Source organism: Salmo trutta, chromosome 37 (genome assembly GCF_901001165.1).
Source record: "Salmo trutta chromosome 37, fSalTru1.1, whole genome shotgun sequence".
Taxonomy (NCBI): domain Eukaryota; kingdom Metazoa; phylum Chordata; class Actinopteri; order Salmoniformes; family Salmonidae; genus Salmo; species Salmo trutta.
The window spans coordinates 27,645,724-27,673,501 of NC_042993.1; the positions used below are offsets into that span (position 1 = coordinate 27,645,724).

At 44.6% G+C, this 27,778-nt stretch overlaps 1 protein-coding gene across 10 annotated transcripts in view; it reads left to right on the forward strand.

The window, feature by feature from the left end:
- LOC115177196 (MAP7 domain-containing protein 1) overlaps nt 1-27,778 on the forward strand; it is a 65,405-nt gene that overhangs the window by 10,932 nt on the left and 26,695 nt on the right. For 6 of the 10 annotated variants that reach the window (XM_029737761.1, XM_029737762.1, XM_029737769.1 and 3 more), the window contains exons 2-4: nt 20,938-21,156; nt 26,559-26,627; nt 27,284-27,304. In XM_029737761.1, the coding sequence (XP_029593621.1) occupies nt 20,938-21,156; nt 26,559-26,627; nt 27,284-27,304 (309 nt within the window). The remainder of the gene's footprint in view (nt 1-20,937; nt 21,157-26,558; nt 26,628-27,283; nt 27,305-27,778) is intronic. The other 4 variants (XM_029737764.1, XM_029737765.1, XM_029737768.1 and 1 more) reach the window with 1 other exon arrangement.

Here is a 27,778-nt window from a genome sequence, read left to right on the forward strand (position 1 = left end):
TGTCACTCAGTAACTTCAGAATAACTCTGAGCCCATGGCGTGGTGCCGTGGCCTAATTATATCACCAAACAGCTGTACCCCACTTCCCTGACTAGGTCGTTGTTGAATGCGAAGGGCTATGGTAAGAAACTAGCTCTGAACTCCGTAGCTGCTTCCTATCCTGCCATTTCCTCTCCTCTCAAAATATCCCAGACAGGCTGCTCTGTGCTCTCTTGGTCTTCTTAAAGTCCCAGTCACCAGACCCATCAGCTAATATTAGACCCAGGCCCTGTTCAGCTAAAGGAATTGGTACTGTTCTTATAGGCCACCTCAATGTGTTCTCCCCCCTGCACCGATCAGAAATATCATTTGGTGGTGGTGGCCATCTTGTCAGAAATATCTTGAACCAAATGTTGTGGTAGTCGTTTGTTGGTTTATAAAGCACTTTGAACTTAACCTCTGACTTTCCACCAAGTGTCCTGTTGTACTATTGACCCACAGGTTCACTAGCCTCCCATGTTGTGGATGATGGGGACTGTACACCAGGGCTATTCAACCATATTCTTACAGGGGCCAGATTTGAAAAAGTTTTTTACAGGGGGGCCAGACATTTTCTACATGAGATTACTCTTCCTAAAACTGGTATAAAAAACGATTCACTAGCACAATTCTAATCTTATAAAGCACTTTTATTCAAATTCATTTGTTGCTACAAGTTCATTTGAAGTGCTTTAAGATTAGCCTTATTCAGTGCATCAAATTGTTTAAATAATGGAACACATTTGTACTTATAAGACAGTTGACCTGCATCACATTAAATCATTTCTACTTTCCTGTCCGTTTTACATACATAGCTTCATCTTTCGTTTTTGTTTACACATAGGAAGCCTTTTATGAATGGCATATCTCAGTTGACCAGCATCATATTCTGTTCTATTTTCTATTTCTTTATTATTTCGTTATTTTCTTTGTCTAGTTGTTTTTTCCCCCACATATAGAAACGTTTTATGCATGGCATGTCTCAGTTGACTAGCTTTTGCGGAGAAGTCACTCTCCCCCCGTATCATTACAGAACGGGTCCCTATAACAAACAGCACAACCTCTGTGGGGACTTAAACTTGTCAAATCTCGTTGCAAAGTTATCTTTCAGTTTCTCCTAAAAACTCAGACGTGACAGGAGTGATCTGTACTGATGATGACTGAATGTAGTTGCGCAGTGTAGGGAAATGTAGCATTTTTTTGGGGGGGGGGGTGGGGCTCAAATCAAAGGAGAAAATAAAAAATGTAAGTCAATCATGTCAATGACTGTTTTATCCCTCCCCTGTAGTCTCAAATTAAGTGCATTCAATTAATTGAAGATGTCACCAAAAAAAACATCTAACACGAACTCCTCGTCAAGCGTTTTCGCTAGACAGGTGTTGGGCTTCTTGTGGCGGCTTTCGCTGGGAAAAGCAACTATCTCCTCCCTCAGCTGACACGGGCTGCTCTCTTCACAGCATTATTACCCTTGCTTAGCCACCGAACATCATTACGTAAAAGTAGATCATGATGCTCAGCAGACTTACGCAACAAGCGATGTTGCGGGCTAGATGTTGATTGCGTAACGTTTATGATAGCCATAACCGAGTCCATGGTGTGTTTTAACTCACCGCTGAGTGTAAGGATCTCATCTGTTGTGAAAGAGCCGATAGGCGGCAGACAGACCCTGTACCCCTGTTAGCAGCTCTGATGGGCTGTAACTGGTATGTTGGGTGATATATATTGACAGCACCTAAAGTGCGGGACTACAGGAAAAACATTTCTCCCATTGGAGAATATTGAACAAGGGCTCCTTTTGGCACTAAACCTCACATTTTTGCAGGACATATTGATGCACCCTTTTTGGTTCCATGTAGAATCCTTTTGGCTCCAGGTAGAACCCTTTTGAGTTCCATGTAGAACCCTTTCCACAGAGGGTTCTTCATGGAACATAAAATGGTTTCTACCTGGAACCAAAAAGGGTTCTCCTATGGTGACAGCCAAATAACCCTTTTGGAACCTTTTTTTTCTAAGAGTCTAGGCCTTGAGAGATTACACATTACTCTTATGGTCTGTTGTGTTCTTGTGGAAGCTATAATTAGAGCTCTTGCCATTACGCAGAGAATCTCTGAACAGTTGGGTGGGACCTTAAAAACCCTAACACTATACAGCAACGAACAAGGACTTTTGGACTCTCCTTTATTGTATGTTTGGTGTTGAGACTGTTGACATGATTTCTGCTGGAACCTGATGTTGTTTGCCTGAAGTAATGGCCCTGAAAAGGACTATGTTCGAACGAAACAACCTCCGTCACCCTCCCACCTTCAGTACCTCACGCAGGAACACACATAGTCCCAGACATCCCTATCTCCAGCATCGGTCAACAAAGTCATAATAATACGAAATGACACCAATATGGTGCCTGGTTTTCATCAATGTACGATCTAGCTACAGTATATGCACGCTTGTGGAATTTAGCGTTGTAGTCCGGTTTTCCACAGAGAAACAGTTTGAACCAGCTCTTTTGTTCATCTCTCCGTCTGCTGGCTCCAAATCACCGCTGAGTTAGAAAGCTAACCCTCTGGGAGAGCATAGGAATTTTGGCTGTGTCACTCGTTGGGGATGTACAGAGAGAAGAGGAATAGCAGATAGCAGAGATGTTCAATGACTAACCAGCGATCCAGGCACAGCTGGGTTCTGTAATGAGCGTCTGGCCAACAAGAAGGTCATGCGATTGAAGTCTCTATTGTAAGCATGACTGTTTGAACTGGATCTTATTATCTGATGTAAACCCCCTCGATCTACCAGTTAAGTCTCTAATGGGGCTGTGTTGGGCTTGGAATGTGATGTTACGGTCATTTCACTATTGCATTACTCTTTTGTTACAGTTTTTTTTCTTCATTTTCTTTCCCTTTTCATTTATTTTTCGTATTGTTTTTGATACGTCCATTTTGTATGTTACCCAGCCAGTCACTACTCACTCCTAGAACAGTGTTGTCAGTGAAATCCCTGCTAGTCAGGTACATCTTGAGGTCCGTTTTCGAACGCTCCATGAAATATTGACTGTTCAATTAGGGGGACTTCAATCAGTTGAGTTTGTTTGTAGAGGGTTTGTACACATCGAAACATAAATCCACACCATTTACAGCTACTAAACATTTACTCCTCCTTGCTAATGCCCCGTCCTGCCTCTGTGTAAACGCATTGTGACAGAAATGTATTTGGTGCCATGAGGCCACCTCTCATAGACCAGTGGAGGATTCATCTGGGCTGGAGCAGGTTGCCACGGCTGACTGCTGGATAGAATGCTCAGTTATGAATGGATGGCAGCCAAGCTGCACCGGCCAGATATCCAGTTGAGGGTGGCTTGAGTGTGAAGGTCCTATCACTCCCTATTACTGCTGGGTATCTCAACCAATCAAATACTGGTGTGTGTGTGTGTGTGTGCGTCTTCTGGGCATTTCATCACCACGATGGCTTCGAAAAGGATGACAGAGCTTGGGAGGAAAGCAGTTAGCAAAATGCCAGGCACAAGCAAGCAATTCTATTTTGTGGAGTTAAAAAGTAACCTGCAATGTTGTGTTGATTGTGCTAATGCAGAATGAAACTGTGTACACATGAATTAGCGATTTATTTGTTATCTATTTCTCTCTCACACCCGTCATCGCTTGAACTCTAGGAACTTGAAAACAAAGTGCAAATACACTCATTTCGCAAGCTGGCAAGTCCGATAGTTGGAACTTTTAACACACACACACGTACACACAGTGAGAGCCTCCTGGCGCAGAATTGGTTGTTGTTGTTTACACTGCTCTTCCAATTTGTCTGGGGCCCCACCATAGCCCCTTACATCACCCCATCCGGGGTGAAAGTGTGGGGGCCGAGAGAGGAGCGAGGGGGGGTGACGGTGAGGTAATTCATTAGTTCCCTGTCCCATTCAAATGAGATGCAGACCTATTCTCTTGCGGCCTCCCGAGTTCCTCTTTTTCGGAGCAGCCCTTTTCCCTTTCCACTCTCTGATTTCACGGTTCGGGACACGATGCTGTTTCCTCGACTGTTGTTTGCCTCATTTCCATTTTGCAAGAGAACCAAGAGAGAGTTCCCACCCTGTTTACTCAGTGCTTTTTTTCTGGCAAGTTCGGTTTGAAGTCTATTTTTATGCTTGGGCTTCTATTTTGCGAGTCAGTTCCAAGTCCACATATCACTAGCCCTGATTTATTACCGGTGGTTGTCTTGCTGTGCTCGGTCCTATTTTGCCTGGTTTGGCAGGAGACGGGACGAGAGATGTGCTTGAGAGAGCAATGCTTGGATCTATGAATATTTCATTCCCTCCCTGTCCTATATTTCCATCATGTCCTGGGGATTGCCAGTGCCCATGATAATACCCGGGATTTGATGTTTGGGTGCAGATGAGTGACCGGCTGTGTTTGTATCTGATCTAATTGGTTGATGTCCTGGGACCAGGATCTACATGGGTTTTACCCATGTGCTTTTCTGTGGATAGCGGGAATCCAAGCCTGGTCCGATATATGTTTTCTTGATAAATCCTATGGTCATTGTTTGGCGTGACAATGACCATAGGAGTTGGAAAGGCACTAAAGACGGCACAAACAGATCTGGGACCAGGCTCGGAGATTCCTTAGTTTCACATTCCCATTGCCTTATGTGATTGTTTGCTTCCAAAGACAAAATCTCCTCTCAGCTGTAATTCATGTTTTTGGGAGTAATTTTTGTCATACTTTGGAGTTTGAGTCATATGTTTGCGTTGTGGATGACTGCATGATGACTGCACTCAATGACTGCATGATGACGCCGCCTCACAATCACATGAGCCGGAGTTTGAAGAACAGGTTGCCAACAGACAGGGTGTGGAACACACACACACACACACACACACACACACACACACACACACACACACACGCGCACACACACAGTCCGAATTCCCCACTTTTTACAACCGCCAGGGCCTCAGGCACCCAGATTGGCACAGCTGATTTAGGCAGTTACTTAAGGCCTGAGTGAACAGTGTTGAGATATGAAATACCTTACATTCTAAAGGGATCAACTTATCAAGGACACAATCATAACATGTTTATTTTTTCTATTTGATGGCTTTTACAGCTTTCATATGTATTTTGGGCTTTGAAAATAGAAGCACGCATGCATAAATGTTTTTTGTATTTTTTGATTGTCAGACCTTGGGGCTTTTTCTGTCATTTTTTATCAGAGATGTCACATCAGTCATTTTTATGTGAAGTGCTTTGATTTGAGACATTTATTTGGTATGACTCACTCACATTGATGGAATTGGAATTGCTGACATTTTCAGTTGTAATGTTGCCATTTTCTGTTATCTCAGTGGCCTCCGCAGCTACAATGTGCAGCCGTTTTTCCAGTCAGACCATGATATGGAAAGCCACTTAGAAGAGGAAGAGCAGTGAATTTACAGTTTACCTCTGGACCTGGTAAAGATGCAGTGCAGCAAAGCCCTGATGTCCTCATCCTCTTTAAACAGACTCAACCTCTGTATTCTGATACCAGAGGTGGAGCCCCTAGTGGCCAGTGATTTTAATGCAGGTAAACTGAAATCTGTCTTACCTCATTTTTACCAGCATGTCACCTGTGCAACTAGAGGTGAAAAAACTCTAGATCACCTTTACTCCACACATAGAAACGCATACAAAGCTCTCCCTTGCCCTCCTCCATTTGGCAAATCTGATCATAACTCTATCTGATTCCTTCTTACCAGCAAAAACTCAAACAGGAAGTACCAGTGATGCTCTCAATACGGAAGTGGTCCGATGAACCAGATGCTAAGCTACAGGACTGTTTCACTATAACAGACTGGAATATGTTCCGGTAACATTGAGGAGTTTATCACATCAGTCACCAGCTTCATTAATAAGTGCATCGACGACGTCGCCCCCACAGTGACCGTACGTATATATCCCAATCAGAAGCCATGTATTACAGGTGACATCCGCACTGAGCTAAATGCTACAGCTGCCACTTTCAAGGAGCGGGACACTAATCTGGGCACTTATAAGAAATCCCGCTACGACCTCCGACGTGCCATCAAACAGTCAAAATGTCAATACAGGACTAAGATCTAATCCTACTACGCCAGCTGTAATGCTCGTCGGATGTGGCAGGGCTTGCAAACTATCATGGATTACAAAGGGAAACACAGCCACGAGCTGCCCAATGAAGCGAGCCTACCAGATGAGCTAAATTCCTTCTATGCTCTCTTCGAGGCAAGCAACACTGAACCATGCATGAGTGCACCAGCTGTTCCGGACGATTGTGTGATCTCACTCTCTGTAGCCGATGTGAGTAAGACCTTTAAACAGGTTAATATTCACAAGGCAGCGGGGCCAGACGGATTACCAGGACACGTACTTAGAGCATGCGCGGACCAGCTGGCAATTGGTTTCACTGATATTTTCAACCTCTCCCTGACCCAGTCTGTAAAACCTACATGTTTCAAGCAGACCACCATAGTCCCTGTGTCCAAGAACACCATGGTAACCTGTCTAAATGACTATCACCCCGTAGCACTCACAGCCATGAAATGTTTTGAAAGGCTGGTCATGGCTCACATCAACACCATCATCCCAGACACCATAGACCTACTCCAATTCGCATGTCGCCCCAACAGATCCACAGATGACGCAATCTCTATTGCACTCCATACTGCCCTCTCCCACCTGGACAAAAGGAACACCTATGTGAGAATGCTGTTCATTGACTATAGCTCAGTGTTCAACACCATAGTGCCCTCCAAGCTCATCACTAAGCTAAGGACCCTGGGTCTGAACACCTCCCTCCGCACAACTCCAACACATCATTAAGTTTGCGGATGACACGACGGTGGTTGGCCTCGTCACCAATGACGATGAGACAGCCTACAGGGAGGATGTTAGTGACCTGGCAGTGTGGTGCCAGGACAACAACCTCTCCATCAACGTCAGCAAGACAAAGGAGCTGATCGTGGACTACAGGAAACGGAGGGCCGAGCACACCTCCATCCACATTGACGGGGCTGTAGTGGAGCGGGTCGAGAGCTTCTAAGTTCCTCGGTGTCCACATCACTAAGGACTTAACATGGTCCACACACACCTACACAGTCGTGAAGTAGGCACGACAACGCCACTTCCCCCTCAGGAGGCTGAAAAGATTCGGCATGGGCCTTCAGATCCAGTTCTACAGCTGCACCATTGAGATTATCTTGACTGGCTGCATCACCGCTAGGTATGGCAACTGGTTGGCATCCGACTGCAAGGCGCTACAGAGCAATATTCCCTCTAATTATTTTAGACACTGAACACATTTCAGGTCTGCTGAGTAGGGCTGGGCGATAAATCAATATCAATAATTATCGAGGTAATTACTTCCCTCAATAACGATACAAAAACGTTTAGATTCATTTTCGATAATGTCGAGATAGAATAATTAGGTACAGCAGTCCATTTCACCTCTGTTACGCATATGCACTTGTAGAGATATACGCCCACTAAAAACCACTTAGCACCTCGAGTGATGGCGTAGCCACTATTAACCACGAAAATGAGTGATGTAGGTGAAAACAGTGGCAGTGATAGCCATGGAGAAGGATGATAAAAAGAGTTAAACTGTTTCAGTAATTCGGAAGTGGATTGGCTTTTTGAAGTCAGACAAAGAACAGAGCAATGTTCGGTGCAAATTGTGCCATAGACAGGCGGCTACGAAGTCTGGTAATACGACAAACCTTTTTCAACATCTGAAGCAAAATCCCTCTTTGGAACATGCAGGAAGTTTGAGTTTGTGCCATGGTATTGATAAATGCCCCTCAAACACCAGCCAATCTAGGGATATTTGCCCGAAGCAGTCAACACTGACAGCGTTTATGCCCTACAAGCAAACATCGAAAAGACAAAGACATCACAAATGCTATTAATGCATTGCATTGCTAAGGACATGCTACCAATTAGCACAGTCGAAAAATAAGGTTTCAAGAGGCTTATCAATTTACTTGACCCCAGGTACGTGCTCCCTGGCCGCAAACATGTAACAATTTTCCTTAAAGTATAATTTTATGTGTAGCTCACATAATAAAAAAAATTGACCTTTATTTAACTAGACAAGTCAGTTAAGAACAACTTCTTATTTACAATGACGGCCTATCGGGGAACAGTGGGTTAACTGCCTTGTTCAGGGGTAGAACGACAGATTTTTACCTTGTCAGCTCGGGGATTCGATCCAGCAACCTTTCGGTTACTGGCCCAACGCTCTAACCACGGTTTGTTCAGGCATTCTTGAGTTTGAAGCAGATATGCACCTTTTAAACATTATTTGATTAATATCGTGATAATTATCGTTATCGAATGAAAAAATATATAGATATTGTACCATATCGCCCAGCCCTACTGCTGAGTGCAAAAACTTGAACATTGTGAAAATTCTGTGCAACTTCCAGCGCGCGTTTACTATGAACCCTGAGGCTGTACCCGCTTTAAGTTACAGTTTTAACAGTGGCCAAGTAGGCTGCTGTGGCTATTTGATCGTAATGTAGGCCTACCAAAATGACCTACCATCAAAAACAATGGAGAAAAATGCATCCCATAACATTTTAACATGGAAATAGCTGTTCTATCATTCAGCCTACAGTAGCAGCCAATGTGTGGTGTTCAATGTTGGCCTACATTCCTTAAGACTTAAAAAAACATGCAGGGCTTGACATTAACCTGTTTATCCACTTGTCCTTCAGACAAGGATGTGACTGAAAATGTTGTTGTGCTTGATGCAAACAAAAACACTATAAAATACAATGCATTATTATTCAGACAAATCATGCTACCCTCTTCCTATTGGCTACGTAGCTTATTCAAGCCTGTCTCAAAATACTACACTGCCCCTTTAAGACAATAAAAAGCTCTTTACCTGACTCATTTTTTAAATATGTCTAGAAATGTACATGTTTTGGGCTCTTGTAGGAAGCAATCACTCCCCTATTGCTGACTACAAATGATCTACACCTGGGTTAATAACTCACTAACTAGCAAAGGATATGAACACAATGTGGATACGTTGCTACATGCAGCTTTTGCTTTGATCTCAAAACAAGCTCATCTACTCACGATCGCTCATGCTGTAAACACATTCCAGTTCAAAGTAAATGGCACAGATCCATATATGGCAATGGTCTATTTGCATATAGGCCTACTGCAGCTCTGATTGTTTATGCCGCACCGGTCTGAGTAGAGTACGGGCTGAGTAGTGCGTGTCAATGCAATAGAGTCCTACTCCGATGAGTTTTGCCTACAACAAAATATCTTGCATAGTTCGTTTTGTTTCAGTATGTTGCACTGAAAATGGCTAATATTGCCACAGTAAAGGGAAACGATGATAGTGTTAACATGAAAAACTCTAGAATAGTGGTCAACAACCTTTTCTGAGGCAAGATCACTTTCTGAGTCAAAATGCAAGCCGAGATCTATAGCTCAGATTTTTTTTATAACATGACTTAAAAAACGTAAGCCTACGCAACATTAACCAATTAAAAACAGTACTGTAGCAATGAGGTTTGTGCAGTAAGCTATAGGCCCAATACATTATCACCGCATATTAGCTTGAATTGCCCTTCCAATGCATTGTTGTTCGGGACATTTTTTAAAACTATATTTCCAAATTTGAGGTAGGCTATATGATCACACCGGGAATAGATCCGTTGTTGTATTACTTGTGAGGCACAGCTGAGTGAGCATACATTTATATCATTTGCTTTTTGTTTTTATTTTACTGGGCTGATTGTGCCTGTATCTGATGGTCAGTCTCAGCGGAGGGAGAGAGCAGCAGACTGAAGGTTCGCCTCTTAACGTCCCTACGCGTTCCCTTTCCTCCACTGACACTGACCAAAAGGGGACACCGTCTTCCAGCTGATGGCAAAACTCGAGTCGCACCGCATTATTTCGTTGTTGTTACTCCTATGAACAGAGAAAGTGAAATATTCCTCGATATTAAAAAAGACCCAAGCCGCTAATAATAACAACAACGCAAGCCTATCGATACACCTTCCTACTCATTCATAACTGCTGCAGTGCTTGTTGTAGCTCTGAGTGGAAATAGGAAGAATGAGCATTTTATGGATGATAAAAGTGGTGAATACCAAGTGTTGACAGTGCTGAGTAAGAACTTAAACATGAACTCCCTAATTAAAACAGCCGCTCTCTGCTGTATTGGTTGACAGCCTCTCTCTAGTCATGGTTTTAAACGTTTTGAAATATCACAGTATGAACTTTGCTGTATTTTTCTTTTATGTCTGCTCCGTTATTGCAGACACGGTAATCTGAGCCATCCGATTGGCCAGTGTTAGGCCTATAGTGCACTTGATTTGCTCCCCGGGCCCTCAAAGAAGGCAGAGTTTGTACCTTCAGACACATGAAATGGTTAAAAATGGCAACAGTTCGTGTACCCGGCACGCAGGGCAGCTGAATTGGGTGCAACTACCACTAACAGCCCAAGATGGATAAAACAAAATAGGAACACAAGGCTTCATCGTTTTTTTTTTTTACAGAAATATTTGGCGATCGTCTAGGAATGCCTTGTAGATCGACCGGTTGGCGACCACTGCTCTAGAAAGTTGAGTGAAGTTCAATCTCATGCTTCGCTCTGTGGGCTGATATAGTCTCGAGGCTTCTGCGCACGTGCGCAGCTTAGAGGGAACATTGCTAGAGTGCGTACGGCCCAGTATATATCACCTCTATACCAGGCGGTGTCAGAGAAAGGCCCAAACAATTGTCAAAGACTCCAGCCACCCAAGCAATAGACTGTTCTCTCTGCTACTGCACAGCAAGCGGTACAGATGCACCAAGTCTGGAACCAACAGGACCTTGAACAGCCTCTACCCCCTCAAGCCATAAGACTGACAAATAGTTAGTCCGGGTAGCTATTGGTAAACTATTTATCTATCTACACTGACCCTTTTTGCACTCTTTTGACTCATCACATATGCTGCTGCTGCTGTTTACTGTCTATCCTGTTGCCTAGTGACTTTAGCTTATCCCTAACTACAGTGCTTTCAGACCCATTGACTTTTCCCACATTTTGTTATGTTACAGCCTTATTCTAACATTTTTTCAATCGTTTTCCCCCCCTCATCAATCCACACACAATACCCCATAATGACAAAGCAAAAACAGGTTTGTAGAAATGTTTGCAAATGTATAAAAAAGAACATTCAGCGATATAGTGTTAGCACTACTTTGCCCTGAGCATGCACATTTGGGCACTGGTCTCTCCCTCGAGAGCTTTTGTGGTCCCGTGCAGATATAGGCTTGGCTTAGTTAGCATCCCATAAATAATTGAGGTGATTGGAAAAGGCTATTTAACGTAGAGCTCTTCATAGCTTATTTTGGAACCACAACACTCCTCAGTCCTCTCCTCTGCCTCCGACAGGAAGACACGGTGAGACAAATTAGAGCTGCTCTGCTGCCCGTTGATTCTTAACGTGCCATTTAAGATAAGACGAGACCTAAGATTTAATTCGATGAGTATGGCTGTTTGTGTGTAATACGAGCGTGCCTGTGTGATTTTTGTTGGTTGTTGCGGTGTTTGTATTGGGTTGTGAGTGTTTCCTGTCTTATGTGTCTTGCAGGGATATACACACATAAGACACTGTTTGAAACACGCTGGGCACGGGGGACACAGAGGGCCTAGACAGATAGGTCATGGAGTACATGGCAGACACACAGACAGACGGCGTGAACTGGACACCCAGTGTACAGGACCAGCATACCTCAGATTCCTGATGCTTGTCTGTCCAACCTTCTAGGCCCTGGCCTGGCCTGCTCACCCCTCTGCTTTTCACTGTTTGTCTATATATATACCCATTGCAGACCTGGGCTCAAATACTATTCGAAAGCATTTCAAACACTTTAGCTGTGTTTGATTGAGCTTGACTGGCACAATGGGACCATTTTAGAATAGTCGAAACAGTGCACAAACTGCCCATCGTGTATTCCAGGCAGGCTGAAGCAAATTCTCAAAGTATTTGAAAGATTTCGAGTAGTATTTGAACCCAGGCTTGATAGAAAGTAGCGACCCCTCAACATGGAAATCTGCAGTGTCATAGTGTTCATTATTTAGACTGATTCTAGTGGCACTTCTCGGGGTCTGTGCAAGGCGGCTGTTAGAGTGGTAGGAACACTCCAAGTAGCATAGAAACGCATTAAGTTGGTGTGCGCGTGTGTGTGTGCGCACGCACCTGTGTAAAACGCTGTTATCGAGCATTGAATTGCACTGTAAATGCGTTGCCTTGTTCTCTCTTTTTATCGAGTCTCCCTCAATGATATCCTGTGCCAAAGGGATTTTCCGTGTTGAGTAGAGAGGTGGCTGTGGAAAAGTATCAGAGTGGTGGCTATGGATTCATTCATGCAATATGTATTATGAATAATGTAAATGGGGACCGCCTTGTAAAAAGGGAGAAAGGCTCTCATGGTTTTTGACCGTAGGTGCTCCCAGGGTAGAAAGATTCAGGGGGAGACATTACAGTACTGTGAAGGCAATGGCGAAAAGGGAGGGCTTCAAGGTACTGTATTTGGTCTCTTCAAAATGTCGAGAGACCAAACAAAGAACGTGCCTATCGCTCACTCAACAAAGTTTCAGTTTATTCTGTGAGTAATAACGTGACTGGATGATTGCGAAACAGTTCATTTCGAAGACAATTCGCACTTGAAAACACACCGGTTGGACAGCGGTGTCTCCCTCATCACATGCTTACTACATTCTCTTTTTAGAAGTTGTTTTAGGTGTGTTTACGCTCAGATGACTCGGGTCCCTGTCCGACGCCAGAAGGAAGCATTTGAATGGTTACTCGACAGTAAATCAAGTAGTGGTTATGTCGGAATTCATTGAGTACATTTGTGCAAACATCGGATTTGCATTTTGAAAAGCACAGCGAGTTCAATTGCAGGTAGTGTGTTAACATTTCGTTGCTGTGCTGTGCCCCAATCCTGTTTGCTGTCAGGGTAACTGGCATGGGGTTACCAGGCTTGTTGCTTAGGGCCTGTATTCATAAAGCACCGCAGAGTTGGAGTGCTGATCTAGGATCAGGTCCTGTTTGTCCATGTCATCTTATTCATGATGATATTAAAGTCCAAACTGATCCTAGATCAGCACTCATACTCTGGGCACGGATTACTAAATGCCAATACCACATAGAATATTATTCAGTGAGACCAACAGAGTGTCTATTCTCTTGGTCTTTGTATCAGCCATCCTTTCTCTGTTGTCGGAAAACGCAGGGCTGCAGTCAGCCAGAATATCACCTCCTTAATGTCCCTCGTTTCTCTCCACTGCACCAAAACACCAAACCTCCCCTGGCCTGCAGCGCAGCAGAAAACCACACCTCTTCTCTTCTCATTTCCTACGACTCTTATGCTTAGTAGCGTAAGGCTTCATTTGCATTCAGCCTACACACTGTGCCTGCAGACCGGGCTTTCTTGCACATTTATATCATGGACCGAATACATCATGCAGATTATCAGAGCGGTCGCACTCAGCGCTGCTACCCATTGTGTTCTTGATGACAATAGTCCTCAGGTGTTAATGAGTCTGCTATGATATGCTTCCTGTCTATCAAAGACTTGCACTGGCTGCGACCTTTGGATTCTATCTTGCCGTATCTAGCCCAGGGAATGTAACATGTACGTGTGTGACTGTATGTGAAGTAGGGTCAAATAGTAAGAAAGAGGGGGGGGAAAGGTTGAGTGTATTTTTTTCCGTCTACCAGAGTTGTGTTTGTGTGATGTGTCGGCTGGGGTTCACAACGTTCGTTGAATAACTTTGCTCGGTACGACTGCAAATTTTCTAACCTGGCTATTAGATCACTGAGAGAGGCAGGGACTCGGCAAATCTTGAATACGCTGATTGCTTTTTATATCAAAAGATCAAATGCAAAGCAATCGTAGCTATTGTTAAAGTGGATTGAAAACACTTTCTCATCCACTCAAAAGGGCACATCAAGGGTTTGGTTTTGGGGCATTGTGATATTGTCTCTTTAGGACACTTCCGCCTCGTGAGTCAGTTTGATCAATTGAGATGTGGTCTGTCGTTGTCTGAAGTCTGTGACGGAGGCAGGGTGGAAAGAGGGGTTAGCTTGATCATTACATAGTTCCAGATTTCTCACTGTCCCATGTGGAAGACATCACAACCTCCCACATTGTCAGAGCATAAGAGGGAGGAAAGAGGGGGAAGGAAGAGGTAGCCCGGTGGTGGTAATTTGCGGTGGTGGAGACTGGAGCGTGACTTCACCCATTCGGCTTTAGCCAAAATAGTCTCAAACCCCCAACTATATATGGGCTCTGCCATCTACTTTTGCTCTCGAATGGGGAAGCTGTGTGATTCCTTCACTCTGTGTTCTTCTGTCAGTACATGCAGTTCTGATTTTATTCTGTGTAGGCTAGGCTTTCTGTTTTGGTTGAACTTATTTTCACTTATTTGTTTGGTTTCACATGGGTTTGTGGTGTGCATCCATGTTGGCCACCTACTAAATCCCCTTATGATGAGGGATTCTAGTTGCCATCCTCTGCACACTCTCTCTCTCTCTGTCCCTCTTTCTGTTTCTCTTTCCCTTTCTCCATATATCCCCCCTTTTTAAATCTCTCTCTCTCTCTCTCTCTCTCTCTCTCTCTCTCTCTCTCTCTCTCTCTCCATCTCCATCTCTCTCTGCCCTCTCTCTCTCTATTCCCTCTTTCTGTTTCCCCCTCTCTATATATCTTCCCCTCTGACTCTTCTCCCTGTCATTGCAGTGTGTTTGGCAGCAGGCCCGGTGCCATACAGAGACGCCAACAATGGCTCCTCTCTCTCTGAGTACATCACTGAGCTCATCCACATCGCTGGCTCAGTACTTATTTAACAGTGGCAGGCTTTGAGAAGGAGACCGCTGTGTATCTGTCTCATCTCAGCTGAGCTCCCTCATAGACTCGTCTCAGCTCAACTCGCATGCCAGCACACACACACACACACACACACACACATGCCAGTACACACACACACGCCATGAGCTGAGCTCTGGCTGGTCTTTTCCATGAGCTGAGCTCTGGCTGGTCTTTTCCATGAGCTGAGCTCTGGCTGGTCTTGTCCATGAGCTGAGCTCTGGCTGGTCTTTTCCATGAGCTGAGCTCTGACTGGACTTTTCCATGATCTGAGCTCTGACTGGACTTTTCCATGAGCTGAGCTCTGGCTGGTCTTTTCCATGAGCTGAGTTCTGGCTGGTCTTTTCCATGAGCTGAGCTCTGGCTGGTCTTTTCCATGAGCTGAGTTCTGGCTGGTCTTTTCCATGAGCTGAGCTCTGGCTGGTCTTTTCCATGAGCTGAGCTCTGGCTGGTCTTTTCTATGAGCTGAGCTCTGGCTGGACTTTTCCATGAGCTGAACTCTGGCTGGTCTTTTCCATGAGCTGAGCTCTGGCTGGTCTTTTCCATGAGCTGAGCTCTGGCTGGTCTTTTCCATGAGCTGAGTTCTGGCTGGTCTTTTCCATGAGCTGAGCTCTGGCTGGTCTTTTCCATGAGCTGAGCTCTGGCTGGTCTTTTCTATGAGCTGAGCTCTGGCTGGACTTTTCCATGAGCTGAACTCTGGCTGGTCTTTTCCATGAGCTGAGCTCTGACTGGACTTTTCCATGAGCTGAGCTCTGGCTGGTCTTTTCCATGAGCTGAGTTCTGGCTGGTCTTTTCCATGAGCTGAGCTCTGGCTGGTCTTTTCTATGAGCTGAGCTCTGGCTGGTCTTGTCCATGAGCTGAGCTCTGGCTGGTCTTGTCCATGAGCTGAACTCTGGCTGGTCTTTTCTATGAGCTGAGCTCTGGCTGGTCTTTTCTATGAGCTGAGCTCTGGCTGGTCTTGTCCATGAGCTGAGCTCTGGCTGGTCTTTTCCATGAGCTGAACTCTGGCTGGTCTTTTCTATGAGCTGAGTTCTGGCTGGTCTTTTCTATGAGCTGAGCTCTGGCTGGTCTTATCCATGAGCTGAGCTCTGACTCGTCTTTTCCATGAGCTGAGTTCTGGCTGGTCTTTTCTATGAGCTGAGTTCTGGCTGGTCTTTTCTATGAGCTGAGCTCTGGCTGGTCTTTTCTATGAGCTGAGCTCTGGCTGGTCTTGTCCATGAGCTGAACTCTGACTGGTCTTTTCCATGAGCTGAGCTCTGGCTGGTCTTTTCCATGAGCTGAGCTCTGGCTGGTCTTGTCCATGAGCTGAGCTCTGGCTAGTCTTTTCTATGAGCTGAGCTCTGGCTGGTCTTGTCCATGAGCTGAGCTCTGGCTGGTCTTTTCTATGAGCTGAGCTCTGGCTGGTCTTGTCCATGAGCTGAGCTCTTGCTGGTCTTTTCTATGAGCTGAGCTCTTGCTGGTCTTTTCCATGAGCTGAGCTCTGACTGGTCTTTTCTATGAGCTGAGCTCTGGCTGGTCTTGTCCATGAGCTGAGCTCTGGCTGGTCTTGTCCATGAGCTGAGTTCTGGCTGGTCTTTTCCATGAGCTGAACTCTGGCTGGTCTTTTCCAGGAGGTCTGTTGTCTATGTCAACAGAGGGATGCAGGAGAGCTCAGTTATGACTAGAGGAGTAGCTTGGAGGGACTGGAATGTAACATAAATATATATAGCACTCTCGGATGATGTGAATCAATTCAAATTTAAAGTTTAAATGTCAACTGGTGTTTATATTGATATACGCTGTGCTTCGTGGAGTGGGTCCTTCTTTTGTGTGGTAATAATGCATTGTTCCTCCCTGTTGACTCTCTTCTTTGCGGAGGTAAGCAGCAGGTTGCCTGAATGCCTGTCGTATTTTCATCACTGCCTCAAGCAGACCATAACATGTGTAATTCACACAGGTTCACGCTCTGCCAGGTGCCTGCCAGCGTCCCACAAAAATATATAGTGTATGTGATGGAGGAGACCTGTTCCCATAGAAATAGAATGGCTAGATGGGCATGAATGTTCTAGTCATTCAATTTCTATACCCACCTACTGTTCAGTATCAGAGTACAATTCAAAACAGTATAGCTATACTGTAACCTACTGTCACGTCCTGACCAGTATAAGGGTTATTTGTTATTGTAGTTTGGTCAGGACGTGGCAGAGGGTATTTTGTTTATGTGGTTCGGGGTGGTGATTTATTTAGTAGGGTGTTGGTTTAGTTAGTTCCGGGGTTTTGGGGTTATGTTCTAGGTTTGTATTTCTATGTGGTCTCTAGTCTTTTGTATTTCTATGTCTAGTTTATTGGGGTTGGACTCTCAATTGGAGGCAGGTGTTTTCTAGTTGCCTCTGATTGAGAGTCCTATATATGGGTATGTGTTTGGTTAAATGTTTGTGGGAGATTGTTTCTTGTTTTGCCTGTGTGAGCATGACAAGACTGTTTTGTTGTTCGTGCATTCTTCATTTTGTAATTTTGGTGTTCTCTTTATTTTAAAATAAATAACAAGATGAGCATCCACATTCCTGCTACGTTTTGGTCCTCTATTCCCGACGACAACCGTTACAGAATCTCCCACCACAATAGGACCAAGCAGCGGAGAAGGGAGCGATGGGAATATGATATGGACTGTCGGGAAAAGGAGACATGGGCAGAGTTGAGGAGAGGCATTTCCAGGGCTGTGCAGGATTTAAAGGAACCCGAGAGGCAGCCCCAAGATTTTTTTGGGGGAGGGCACACGGGTAGTTTGGCTGGGCGAGGAGTGAGCCCAAGGCCAAATCCCCGTACCTTTTCTGGGCAACGAGTGAATGGACAGGTCCCGTGCTTCGGGGTAATGGGTACTGTGGCGAGGCCAAGTATTTTTAGGCCGGTACGCGCAATACCAGCGCCCCGCATTTGCCAGGGGGAAGTGGGCATCCAGCCAGTAAGAGCGATGCCAGTTCTGCGCTCGAGACCGCCAGTACGCCTCTACGGTCCAGTGCGTCAGCCCTGTCCGACTCGTCCTGTTCCCGCTCCCCGCACTAGCCCTGAGGTGCGTGTTCCCAGGCTGATACCTCCAGTACCAGCACCATGCATCAGGCTTCCAGTGCGTCAACCCAGTCCGACTCGGCCTGTTCCCGCTCCCCACAGTAGCCCTGAGGTGCGTGTTCCCAGGCTGATACCTCCAGTACCAGCACCACGCATCAGGCTTCCAGTGCGTCAACCCAGTCCGACTCGGCCTGTTCCCGCTCCCCGCACTAGCCCTGAGGTGCCTGTCCCCAGACTGGCACATCCAGTACCACGCATCAGGCTTCCAGTGCGTCAGCCCAGCCTCGAGAGTTCGGCAATAGTGTGCAGTCCAGAGTATCCGGCAACAGTGTGCAGTCCAGAGTATCCGGCAACAGTGTGCAGTCCAGAGTATCCGGCAACAGTGTGCAGTCCAGAGTATCCGGCAACAGTGTGCAGTCCAGAGTATCCGGCAACAGTGTGCAGTCCAGAGTATCCGGCAACAGTGTGCAGTCCAGAGTATCCGGCAACAGTGTGCAGTCCAGAGTATCCGGCAACAGTGTGCAGTCCAGAGTATCCGGCAACAGTGTCTAGCCCGGAACCGAGGGAGTCTGCCTGCGACCCGGAACCGAGGGAGTCTGCCTGCGACCCGGAACCGAGGGAGTCTGCCTGCGACCCGGAACCCCGGACCGAAGGGGTCTGCCTGTGACCCAGAACCGGGTGAGTCTGCCTTTGACCCGGAACCAAGGGAGTCGGATCAGCAACCCGGAACTGAGTAAGTCTGTTGACAATCCGGAGCTAAAGATGATTAACTGTGTATCGAATGAGTCTGCCTACAGTGTGGAACGGAAGAGGTCTGCCTACGATCCGGAACGATGGGAGTCTGCCTACGGCCCGAAACTGAGCAAGTCTGTCTGCATTCTGGAGGACAGTAGGCCGGAGCCAGAACCACCTCCTGTATAGGAGGGGAGGGGGGGGTGTAGCACAAGTGCCGTCGGTGACGGCAGCCACCCTCCCTTTAGTTTAGGGGTAATTTATTATTATTATTTTTTTTTTTTGAGGTGCATCCGGGGTCTGCACCTTTGGGGGGGAGGGTGGGGGGGTACTGTCACGTCCTGACCAGTATAAGGGTTATTTGTTATTGTAGTTTGGTCAGGATGTGGCAGAGGGTATTTTGTTTATGTGGTTCGGCGTGGTGATTTACTTAGTAGGGTGTTGGTTTAGTTAGTTCCGGGGTTTTGGGGTTATGTTCTAGGTTTGTATTTCTATGTGGTCTCTAGTCTTTTGTATTTCTATGTCTAGTTTATTGGGGTTGGACTCTCAATTGGAGGCAGGTGTTTTCTAGTTGCCTCTGATTGAGAGTCCTATATATGGGTATGTTTGTGGGAGATTGTTTCTTGTTTTGCCTGTGTGAGCCTGACAAGACTGTTTTGTTGTTCGTGCGTTCTTAATTTTGGTGTTCTCTTTATTTTAAAATAAATAACAAGATGAGCATCCACATTCCTGCTGCGTTTTGGTCTTCTATTCCCGACGACAACCGTTCCACCTACACTAGGTTCGATACTAAGTACATCATAATGACTTCCCAAAGTCATGCACTATTTGCTTCTTCCAGCATTGCTGCGCTGTGCGGCGTTATCATACTTGCCACCGTGTTGCACAGAAGAGAGTCCTGTCTGTGGTCCTTTGTGACATACCTGCTCCACCGTCGTTGTTTTTAGCCATGAATGAATCATTTAAAGCACGTTGCCCCTGTGTTTACCCTGAGAGACTATGTGGAAGAAACTCGGCTCAATGCTGAGTGTTGCATAGGGAATGTAGGGCGACAGTGCTGAGTGGACAAAGGGGCCAAATATTTCCCCCTAGGACTTTGTGAGGCCTCCAAAGCCTGGGCAAAGTTATGTTTGAGCAGGGAGCTTCAGGCTCAAGCTGCCAAGTGTGAGTCACACTGCCACTGAGGCACGGACCCAGCCGTAGAGCTCTCGCAACCAACACCCTGTCCAACTCTTTCTATTCCTAAAGGTTTTTGCAGGTGCAACCTGTAATACCATTGTCCTATGTGGTCACAGGATGAAATGCACACACACTTAAGGCCCAATTAAGCTGTACACACACAATAACAAACTTTGTGCCACCTAATCAGTGATCAGTATACTCAAAAAGACAGACAATACTTTTTAGTATGAAACTACAGATTACACCTTTAAAATGTTCTGTTTGGCTAAGTTAAGGATGACTTTTGTCATAAAGAGAGGAACCTGCATGTATCATCATCACCCCCCCCCTCTCTAAATCAATCCGTTGCTCCCCGGTAGAATCATCAAGATGCAGAGAGGCAATTGCCTTGTTTTGTTCTGCCAGGGAGAGAATTCACTCAGCCCTGACTGTCGATAAATCAGCCGGTCGTTCTGGGAGAGGAGCGTGGGGTGAAGTTAGAGAAGCAGACCAGAGAACCGAGATCTTGTAGCTATTAGAGATCTTAGTGGACTAAGCATATCTTGAGTCATTTAGACTCTTCCGTTTCGCCAGTGGGTGAGAAAACAGTTTCATATTGTTATTGTCACGATGTGCTTTATCGTTCTTGTGTGTTTATTGTTTTACATTATTGAGGCTGAGAGTTAGTTCAGTAGCTCAGCAGAGACCACAACACATTTTGATCTCATACTATGACTTGCTGGTACAGTATGTATTAATCGGTCGACCTCTAGTATGTATGTACAGTGAACTGCAGTTATTTGCGTTACGGTCATTCGCATGTTATGGGATCCTGAGCATTTTATGATCATAAGCATTGTGCTATATAAAGTTCCTCCATTCCTCTAAATCAACCTTGATTCCACCTGTTGCCCCTGTTACCCTCTAGAGACTATAAAGTAGATCAATACAACGTCACTCAGACCCACTTCCAGACAAGCTGCTTGCTTTGGAATGAGGACAGGTTGAATTCCATCTCTATATTGTGGTGTGTAAACGCTTCTCACTCTGCCATTTTCTCACCTGGCTTCTCTCTTTCTCCGACCAGCTCCCCGCCCGGCTCAGGACCCAAAACCCGCAAAGGAAGACACTGAGGGGTTGACAAGCCCCCATAAAACAGGCCCAGCACAGATAATGGAAACCTACACGAACGAGGACAAAGAAAAGAAAGTGGGGACCCACACAAAACCGGACGTCGTCCCGAAGTCACCTGCTCCACCGACGTTGCCTATGCCTGGCTCAAGTCCTAGCCCCAAACCTAATAAAGGTAAGTCGTCCTATAATGTGGTGTTACCAGTAATAAAGGAAATGGTGTGAAAATGGCTGCCCATTAGCAGTGGTGTAAAGTACTTAAGTAAAAATAATTGAAAGTACTACTTAAGTCGTTTTTGGGGGTATCTGTACTTTACTTTACAATTTATATTTTTGAAAACGTTTATTTTTTACTTCACTACATTCCTAAAGAAAAGAATGTGCTTTTTACTCCATACATTTTCCCTGACACCCTAAAGTAATCGTTACATTTTGAACGCTTAGCAGGACAGGACAATTGTCAAATTCATGCACTTACCAAGTGAACATCCCTTGTCATCCCTACTGCCTCTGATCTGGCGGACTCACTAAACACAAATACTTCATTTGTAAAGATGCCTGAGTGTGGGACCGTGCCCCTGGCTACCAGTAAATAAAACAAAACAAGGAAACAGTGCCATCTGGTTTGCTTAATATAAGGAATTTGAAATGATTTATAGTTTTACTTTTATTGCTTAAGTATATTTTTTGCAATTACATTTACTTTCGATACCTTAGTATATTTAAAACCAAATACTTTTAGACTTTTACTCAAGTAGTATTTTACTGGGTGACTTTCACTTTTACGTGAGTCATTTTCTATTAAGTATCTTTACTTTTACTCAAGTATGACAATTGGGTACTTTTCCCACCAATGCCCATTAGTATGTGTTTCTATCTACCATAGAGCATTTGAAGTAGTTTATGGGGTAGGAACACAGCATTAGACTTCCATGGTTGTGTAATAAAGGCTATCTTCCTGTGATTATTGAGCAATTACCTCAGAACTCAGGTGATGTCATCCAACCCCTCGAGAAAACAAAATGGTTCAGTCCAGAATTGTCCTGACAATAGGCTTTCAGTGCTGGGGGTAAATCCAATAGACCTGGTGCAGGGGGTTAGGTACAGCGCTTACAGCTCACATGACAAAATCCATTAAGCTAGAATTGTTTTGCAGTAGATTTATAGAATTTGGCCAAAAAGTTTTTTTGTTTTGTTGTTGAATTTCTGATGTAATGTTGAGTGGATGACTAGTGCTATTTGTGTGTAGCTCAGTTGGTAGCGCATGGTGCTTGCAGCGCCAGGGTTGTGAGTTTGATTCCCACGGGGGAACAGTATGAAAATGTGTGCACTCACTAATGTAAGTTGCTCTGGATAAGAATGTATTTGCTAACAGGCTAATCGCTAACAGGCTATAGCTAGCCTGCTTGCTAATCACCTCCGGTCTCTAATAAAAGTTGGAGGAATTAAACTGACTGGGCATCGCATTTCACCGAGTGATGTGGGGGGGGGGCATTTAGCCTAGCTTGACCCGCTGTTGCACCACCACCACGTTTGTTTCCACAATGCCACTACTTGTCCTGGCCCCAGCGCTGTAGCACATGCAAACACTAAGACATGTGTTTGGGGGGGGTTTTGTGAACATAGTCTTACTTCCTCTCTGCCCATTTTATTCTTTGCCCATTCATCTATTGACTGTGGTCATGGTCTATTTAACTGTAGCGTGAGGTGGCAGAGCTAAACCAAATTAGTTCTACTGACTAACTTCCCCAAATGATCACTGTAACACCAAATTAGATACTGGTTTTGGTGTGTCAGATCAGATATAGTCAGATCAAGGAGCTCATTTTAGCGATTGAACTGCAGGATCCCCCAGTAGATAACAGATCTCAGATCAGATTTTGTAAAGTAAAAGATATTGGTAGCACTTTACTTAAAGCCTACAGGTATAATGCTTTAACCTATTATAAGCCTTTGTAGTGTCTTATGACGAGGGTTATATTGTTATGTCTCTAGAAGGTCTGTTGGAAGCATTTGAGCACCAATAAGTCAACAAACTTCTGAGACAGCACATTCTAAAAGGGCTTCTGTCACTTCCTCTCCTTCGGGTTGCCTTCATGCTCAGTCATGCAAGCTCACTTCTGTATTTAATCTTACCCCGAGGGTAGGAGGAAAAGGACGAGAAACAGTCTGCAGCTCTTAATTAGCTCAATTAAATGGCAAGGCATGTATTTGGGAGCACTACCTCCATAATGGCCGCTTTAATTAAACTTTGGCACATCTCAGCCTCGAGTCTGACAGGTCATGGCACTCGGCCACCGGCGGTCCGTTGCCTTCCGGGAGGTTTTCAGGGTCCCTGTGTTTTCAAGAGATCATTTTGGGGCGGCAGGGTAGCCTAGTGGTTACAGCGCGGGACTAGTAAATGCAAGGTTGCAAGTTCAAATCCCCCAGCTGACAAGGTACTAATCTGTTGTTTTGCCCCTGAACAGGCAGTTAACCCACTGTTCCTAGGCTGTCATTGAGAATAAGAATTTGTTCTTAACTGACTTGCCTAGTTAAATAAAGTTTAAATTAAAGACCAGGGATTTTACTCTTCACTGTCAGGGGGCCCTGCCGCTTCAGTTCAGCCAACCACATATATACACACACACACACACACACACACACACACACACACACACACACACACACACACACACACACACACACACACACAGCTCCCCCAAACCCCTCTCCATGGCACTTGTTAATTGTTGCTATAGAGACTTGGTTTTTACTGTAGCACTTTCTTGTGGAATTCCCATGGACATAAATACAGTGCCTTCAGAAAGTATTCACACCCCTTGTCTTTTTCCACATTTTGTTGTGTTACAGCTTGAATTTAAAATGGATTCAATTTAGATGTTTTGTCACAGGCCTCCACACGATACCCCATAATGTCAAAGTCGAATCATGTTTTTGAACATTTTTACTAATTCATTTGAAATGAAAACTGAAATGTTTGAGTCAATAAGTATTCAACCCCTTTGTTTATGGCAAGCCTAAATAAGTTCAGGAGTAAATTTATGACAACATAATCTCTGAACCCCACACATACAATTATCTGCAAGGTCCCTCATTCAAGCAGGGAATTTCAAACACAGATTCAACCACAAAGACCATGGATGTTTTCCAATGCCTCGCAAAGAAGGGCACCTAAAAAAATGTAATATTCAAGTAAATAATTACAATTTGGATAGTGTATCAATACACTCAGTCACTACAAAGATAAAGGCGTCCTTCCTAACTCAGTTGCCGGAGAGGAAGGAAACCTCTCAGGGATTTCACCATAAGGCAAAGGGTGACTTTAAAACAGTTTCAGAGTTTAATAGCTGTGATAGGAGAAAACTGAGGATGGATCAACAACACCGTAGTTACTCCACAATACTAACTAACCTAATTGACAGAGTGAAAAGAAGGAAGCTTGTACACAAAACAATAGCCTAAAACACAAGGCCAAATCTACACTGGATTTGCTTACCAAGAAGACAGTGAATGTTCCTGAGTGGCCAAGTTACAGTTTTGACTTTAATCTGCTTGAAAATCTATGGTGAGACTTGAAAATGGTTGTCTAGCAATCAATATCCAATTGGACAGAGCTTGAAGAATTTAGAAAATAATTATGGGCAAATATTGGTGTGCAAAGCTCTTAGAGACTTACAAAGAAATACTCACAGATGTCATCGCCACCAAAGGTGATTCTAACCTGTATTGACTCAGGCGTGTGAATATGTATGTAAATGAGGTATTTCATTTTCAATAAATGTGCACAAATTTCTGAAAACATGTTTTCACCATTGTCATTATGGGCTATTGTGTATAGATGGGTGAGGAAAAAAATCTATATATTTTTTTTAAAATGTTGAATTCAGGCGGTAACACAACAAAATGTGGAATAATATGAATGCTTACTGAAGGCACTGTGTAGCCAGAAAACTATGCCCATCTTTCTCCAATGACAGAAGTGGTCCATTTGAAAGGATACCCATTGGATATTCCCGGACAAAAGTTCCCTATGCATTCAACTCGGAACCCAGAACCAAATCCTGTGTGCGCTAGCCAGCTACTTTGTCTTTACAGTCTGCCATGACATCTATGGATCAAACTGCTCCTCTATTCTTTTCAAAAAGGCAAGTAAAACAGATGACAGAGAACCATATTGTTGAGATTTGAGGAGTGTGCTGCTAACAGTCTGGAACCCAAACAAGCTGCAGTGTTTCTGGGTCAGATTGATTCTGTTTCTGTCTCGGAGGCTCCTGTGGGTGACTCATCGTGATGGTCAGGGCCTACACACACACACACACACACACACACACACACACACACACACACACACACACACAGAGAGAGACCCTAGCGCTTTTTACAGCACTATACATAATCAGATGTAGTGTCAAAGTGGGTCAGAGGATATTATAGGGAGGCCGCTGCTGTTCTGTCCTATCTGGCGGATTGTTTCAGCACTGTGATGATTGGGTTTTAATGTGTTAGAATCCACTGAAGTATGAATCGTGACATGGAGGTACAACATATGGTCTGTGTATGGAAGTAATGGATGGAAGAGGATGCTGGAAGCCTTCACACATACAGTAGAATTCAATTTAGCCAGTAAAATGCCGATCAATTGTCACGAAACTGTAGTAATTGGTGCTTGGCATTTGAGAATTACATCATAGTAATTACGGTATGGTGTTTTCGTCCAGGGAGTTGTTGCTTAGGTCATAATTATGCAATGAATCATATACAACATGATCGTCTAATTATATGAATTATTTTTTGATTATCATTCAAAAGCAATTGGGGTTAAATTGATAATTGGTTATGGGTCGGTGGCAATGTTCCACATGGAATCCATTCCAAACAACCCAGAAGGGTGCAGTAGTATTCCTGTAACAGTAGGACTATGCTCTCAAGGCATGACTTAAGGTGCTCAGAGGAATGCAGACACGACACCACACTTTTTCCAGTCAGCACCAATCAGAGACTTTTGAACAAATACAGTGACTTGCAAGACAGCTCTGCTTGAAGATCGAAGAGGACCTCTATAGAAATGGATTATTCTGATATACAGTGTTTTTTGTCACAAGGTTGGACAAAGAACATCTCTCCCTTCCCGAAAGTGATTGTTTATGTGGTGTATGCATTTCCTCATAAGCCAGTAATGGCTAAATTGAATGCTGAAAGAACATTGTTGACTTGGCACAAGTGAAAAATAAACCCTGTTTATAGCCATATCCTGTCTAGGGTTATGTGCATTACTTAACTGAATGCAATTACATGTTTACTCATGAATCCTCACCAGGACACTGTAGACAAGGTGTGACTAACCACCAGTCCTAATCAGAGTGTTTTCCACATTGCTCATTCACTTCAATTAGATACTAGGGTGGAGTCTCTATCTGGCTCTGATATAGTTGCCAGATTTGACTGCCAGCTTCCAGTGTTTTATCGCTCTGCAAATGTGGTGCTGGATTGGGGCTCTTTTCTCTGTGTACAATGACCTCTCACATTCACTTCCTCTCCCTCGCTCTTTCTCTCGTTCTCTCATTCTCACCCTAGACGCAGTGAAGTCAGAGGACAGACAGAAGCTGGCCAAGGAGCGGAGGGAGGAGAAGGCCAAATATCTGGGTAAGCTGAGATGGAGGTTAAGATGAGGAAACTCTGTACACAGGGAGAGGATGCCCCCTAGTGTTGGGGGGTAAGGGGTGGTGGCAGATTTCGTTTTAGGTTGTATCTGCGTTGGCTTTGTTTTCAGGCCTACACATGGTGTGCACATGTATCACAGAAACATTTGGAAAAACGTTGAATGAACTTCAAACCAACCTAGGCGGTCGCTCAAGCTGAGCACTTCAATACAAAAACCAAGTCAATGATTTAGTATTTCGCTTTCAAGACACATTACAGTTTTCAACGTGCTAGGGCCAAATAAATATTCATCTGCATTTTATTAAAACAATAGCCTAGCTAACCCCTTTTTGTTTGAACTCACAAACGCTTTAATGATCCCCAGCTCTGAACTTATGTTTAACCCAACGTCAATTGATACAGACACGTTTTCAATTGATAGTAGCATATGTCAATGCCCTGCTTCAAGTTGCCTTAACAATTCTCTGGCTCTATTTCTTTTGTCAGTCAAGATGGCTGCCTGTCACCCGCTTGAGTGTTTTTGTTTGTTTGTTTCACAAGCCACGCTGTCCTTGGCTCTAGTGACACCCTGGCGACGTGCACTGCTTTGCATGATTGACAGTTGCTCTTGTCTTCTCTTTCGCCCATCCCCCCTCCAGACAAGCTCGGCCAGATACAAGGTAAACCACACCCTGAGTGTCCGTGGTGGTGGTGGTGGTAGTTGGTGGTGGTGGTGATTCTCGTTGTCGTGACCTGCAGTTTTGACTTGTTACCTTGATTGATTTGAACAATTGTGTCTGTTTGTCGCTCAATCACCCTCTCTACAATCTCTACCAAAAATATTTTGAATGAACTTTCTACATTACCATGGAAATGATTGCTTCACAGTACCAGGCAGCCATTGTGAGTGTACCAATGAGTTTCAGTCAAATTGCCAGGGTTAGAGGATCCAAGCCTGTTCTATTCATTCTATTTCTATGTGAGCTGCTGCTGCAGGGAGGGGGGTGTTGCCTAGGCAACCGAAGACTCATTTGCTACAACACCTTGCTTGTTTCAACAAAGAGCAACGTTGTAAATTGTCCATGTTACTGCATAAACAGACTCAACCTCATGAATGCTCAGCCATCCAGTCTTCAGTTCGTTCCACAAATTTG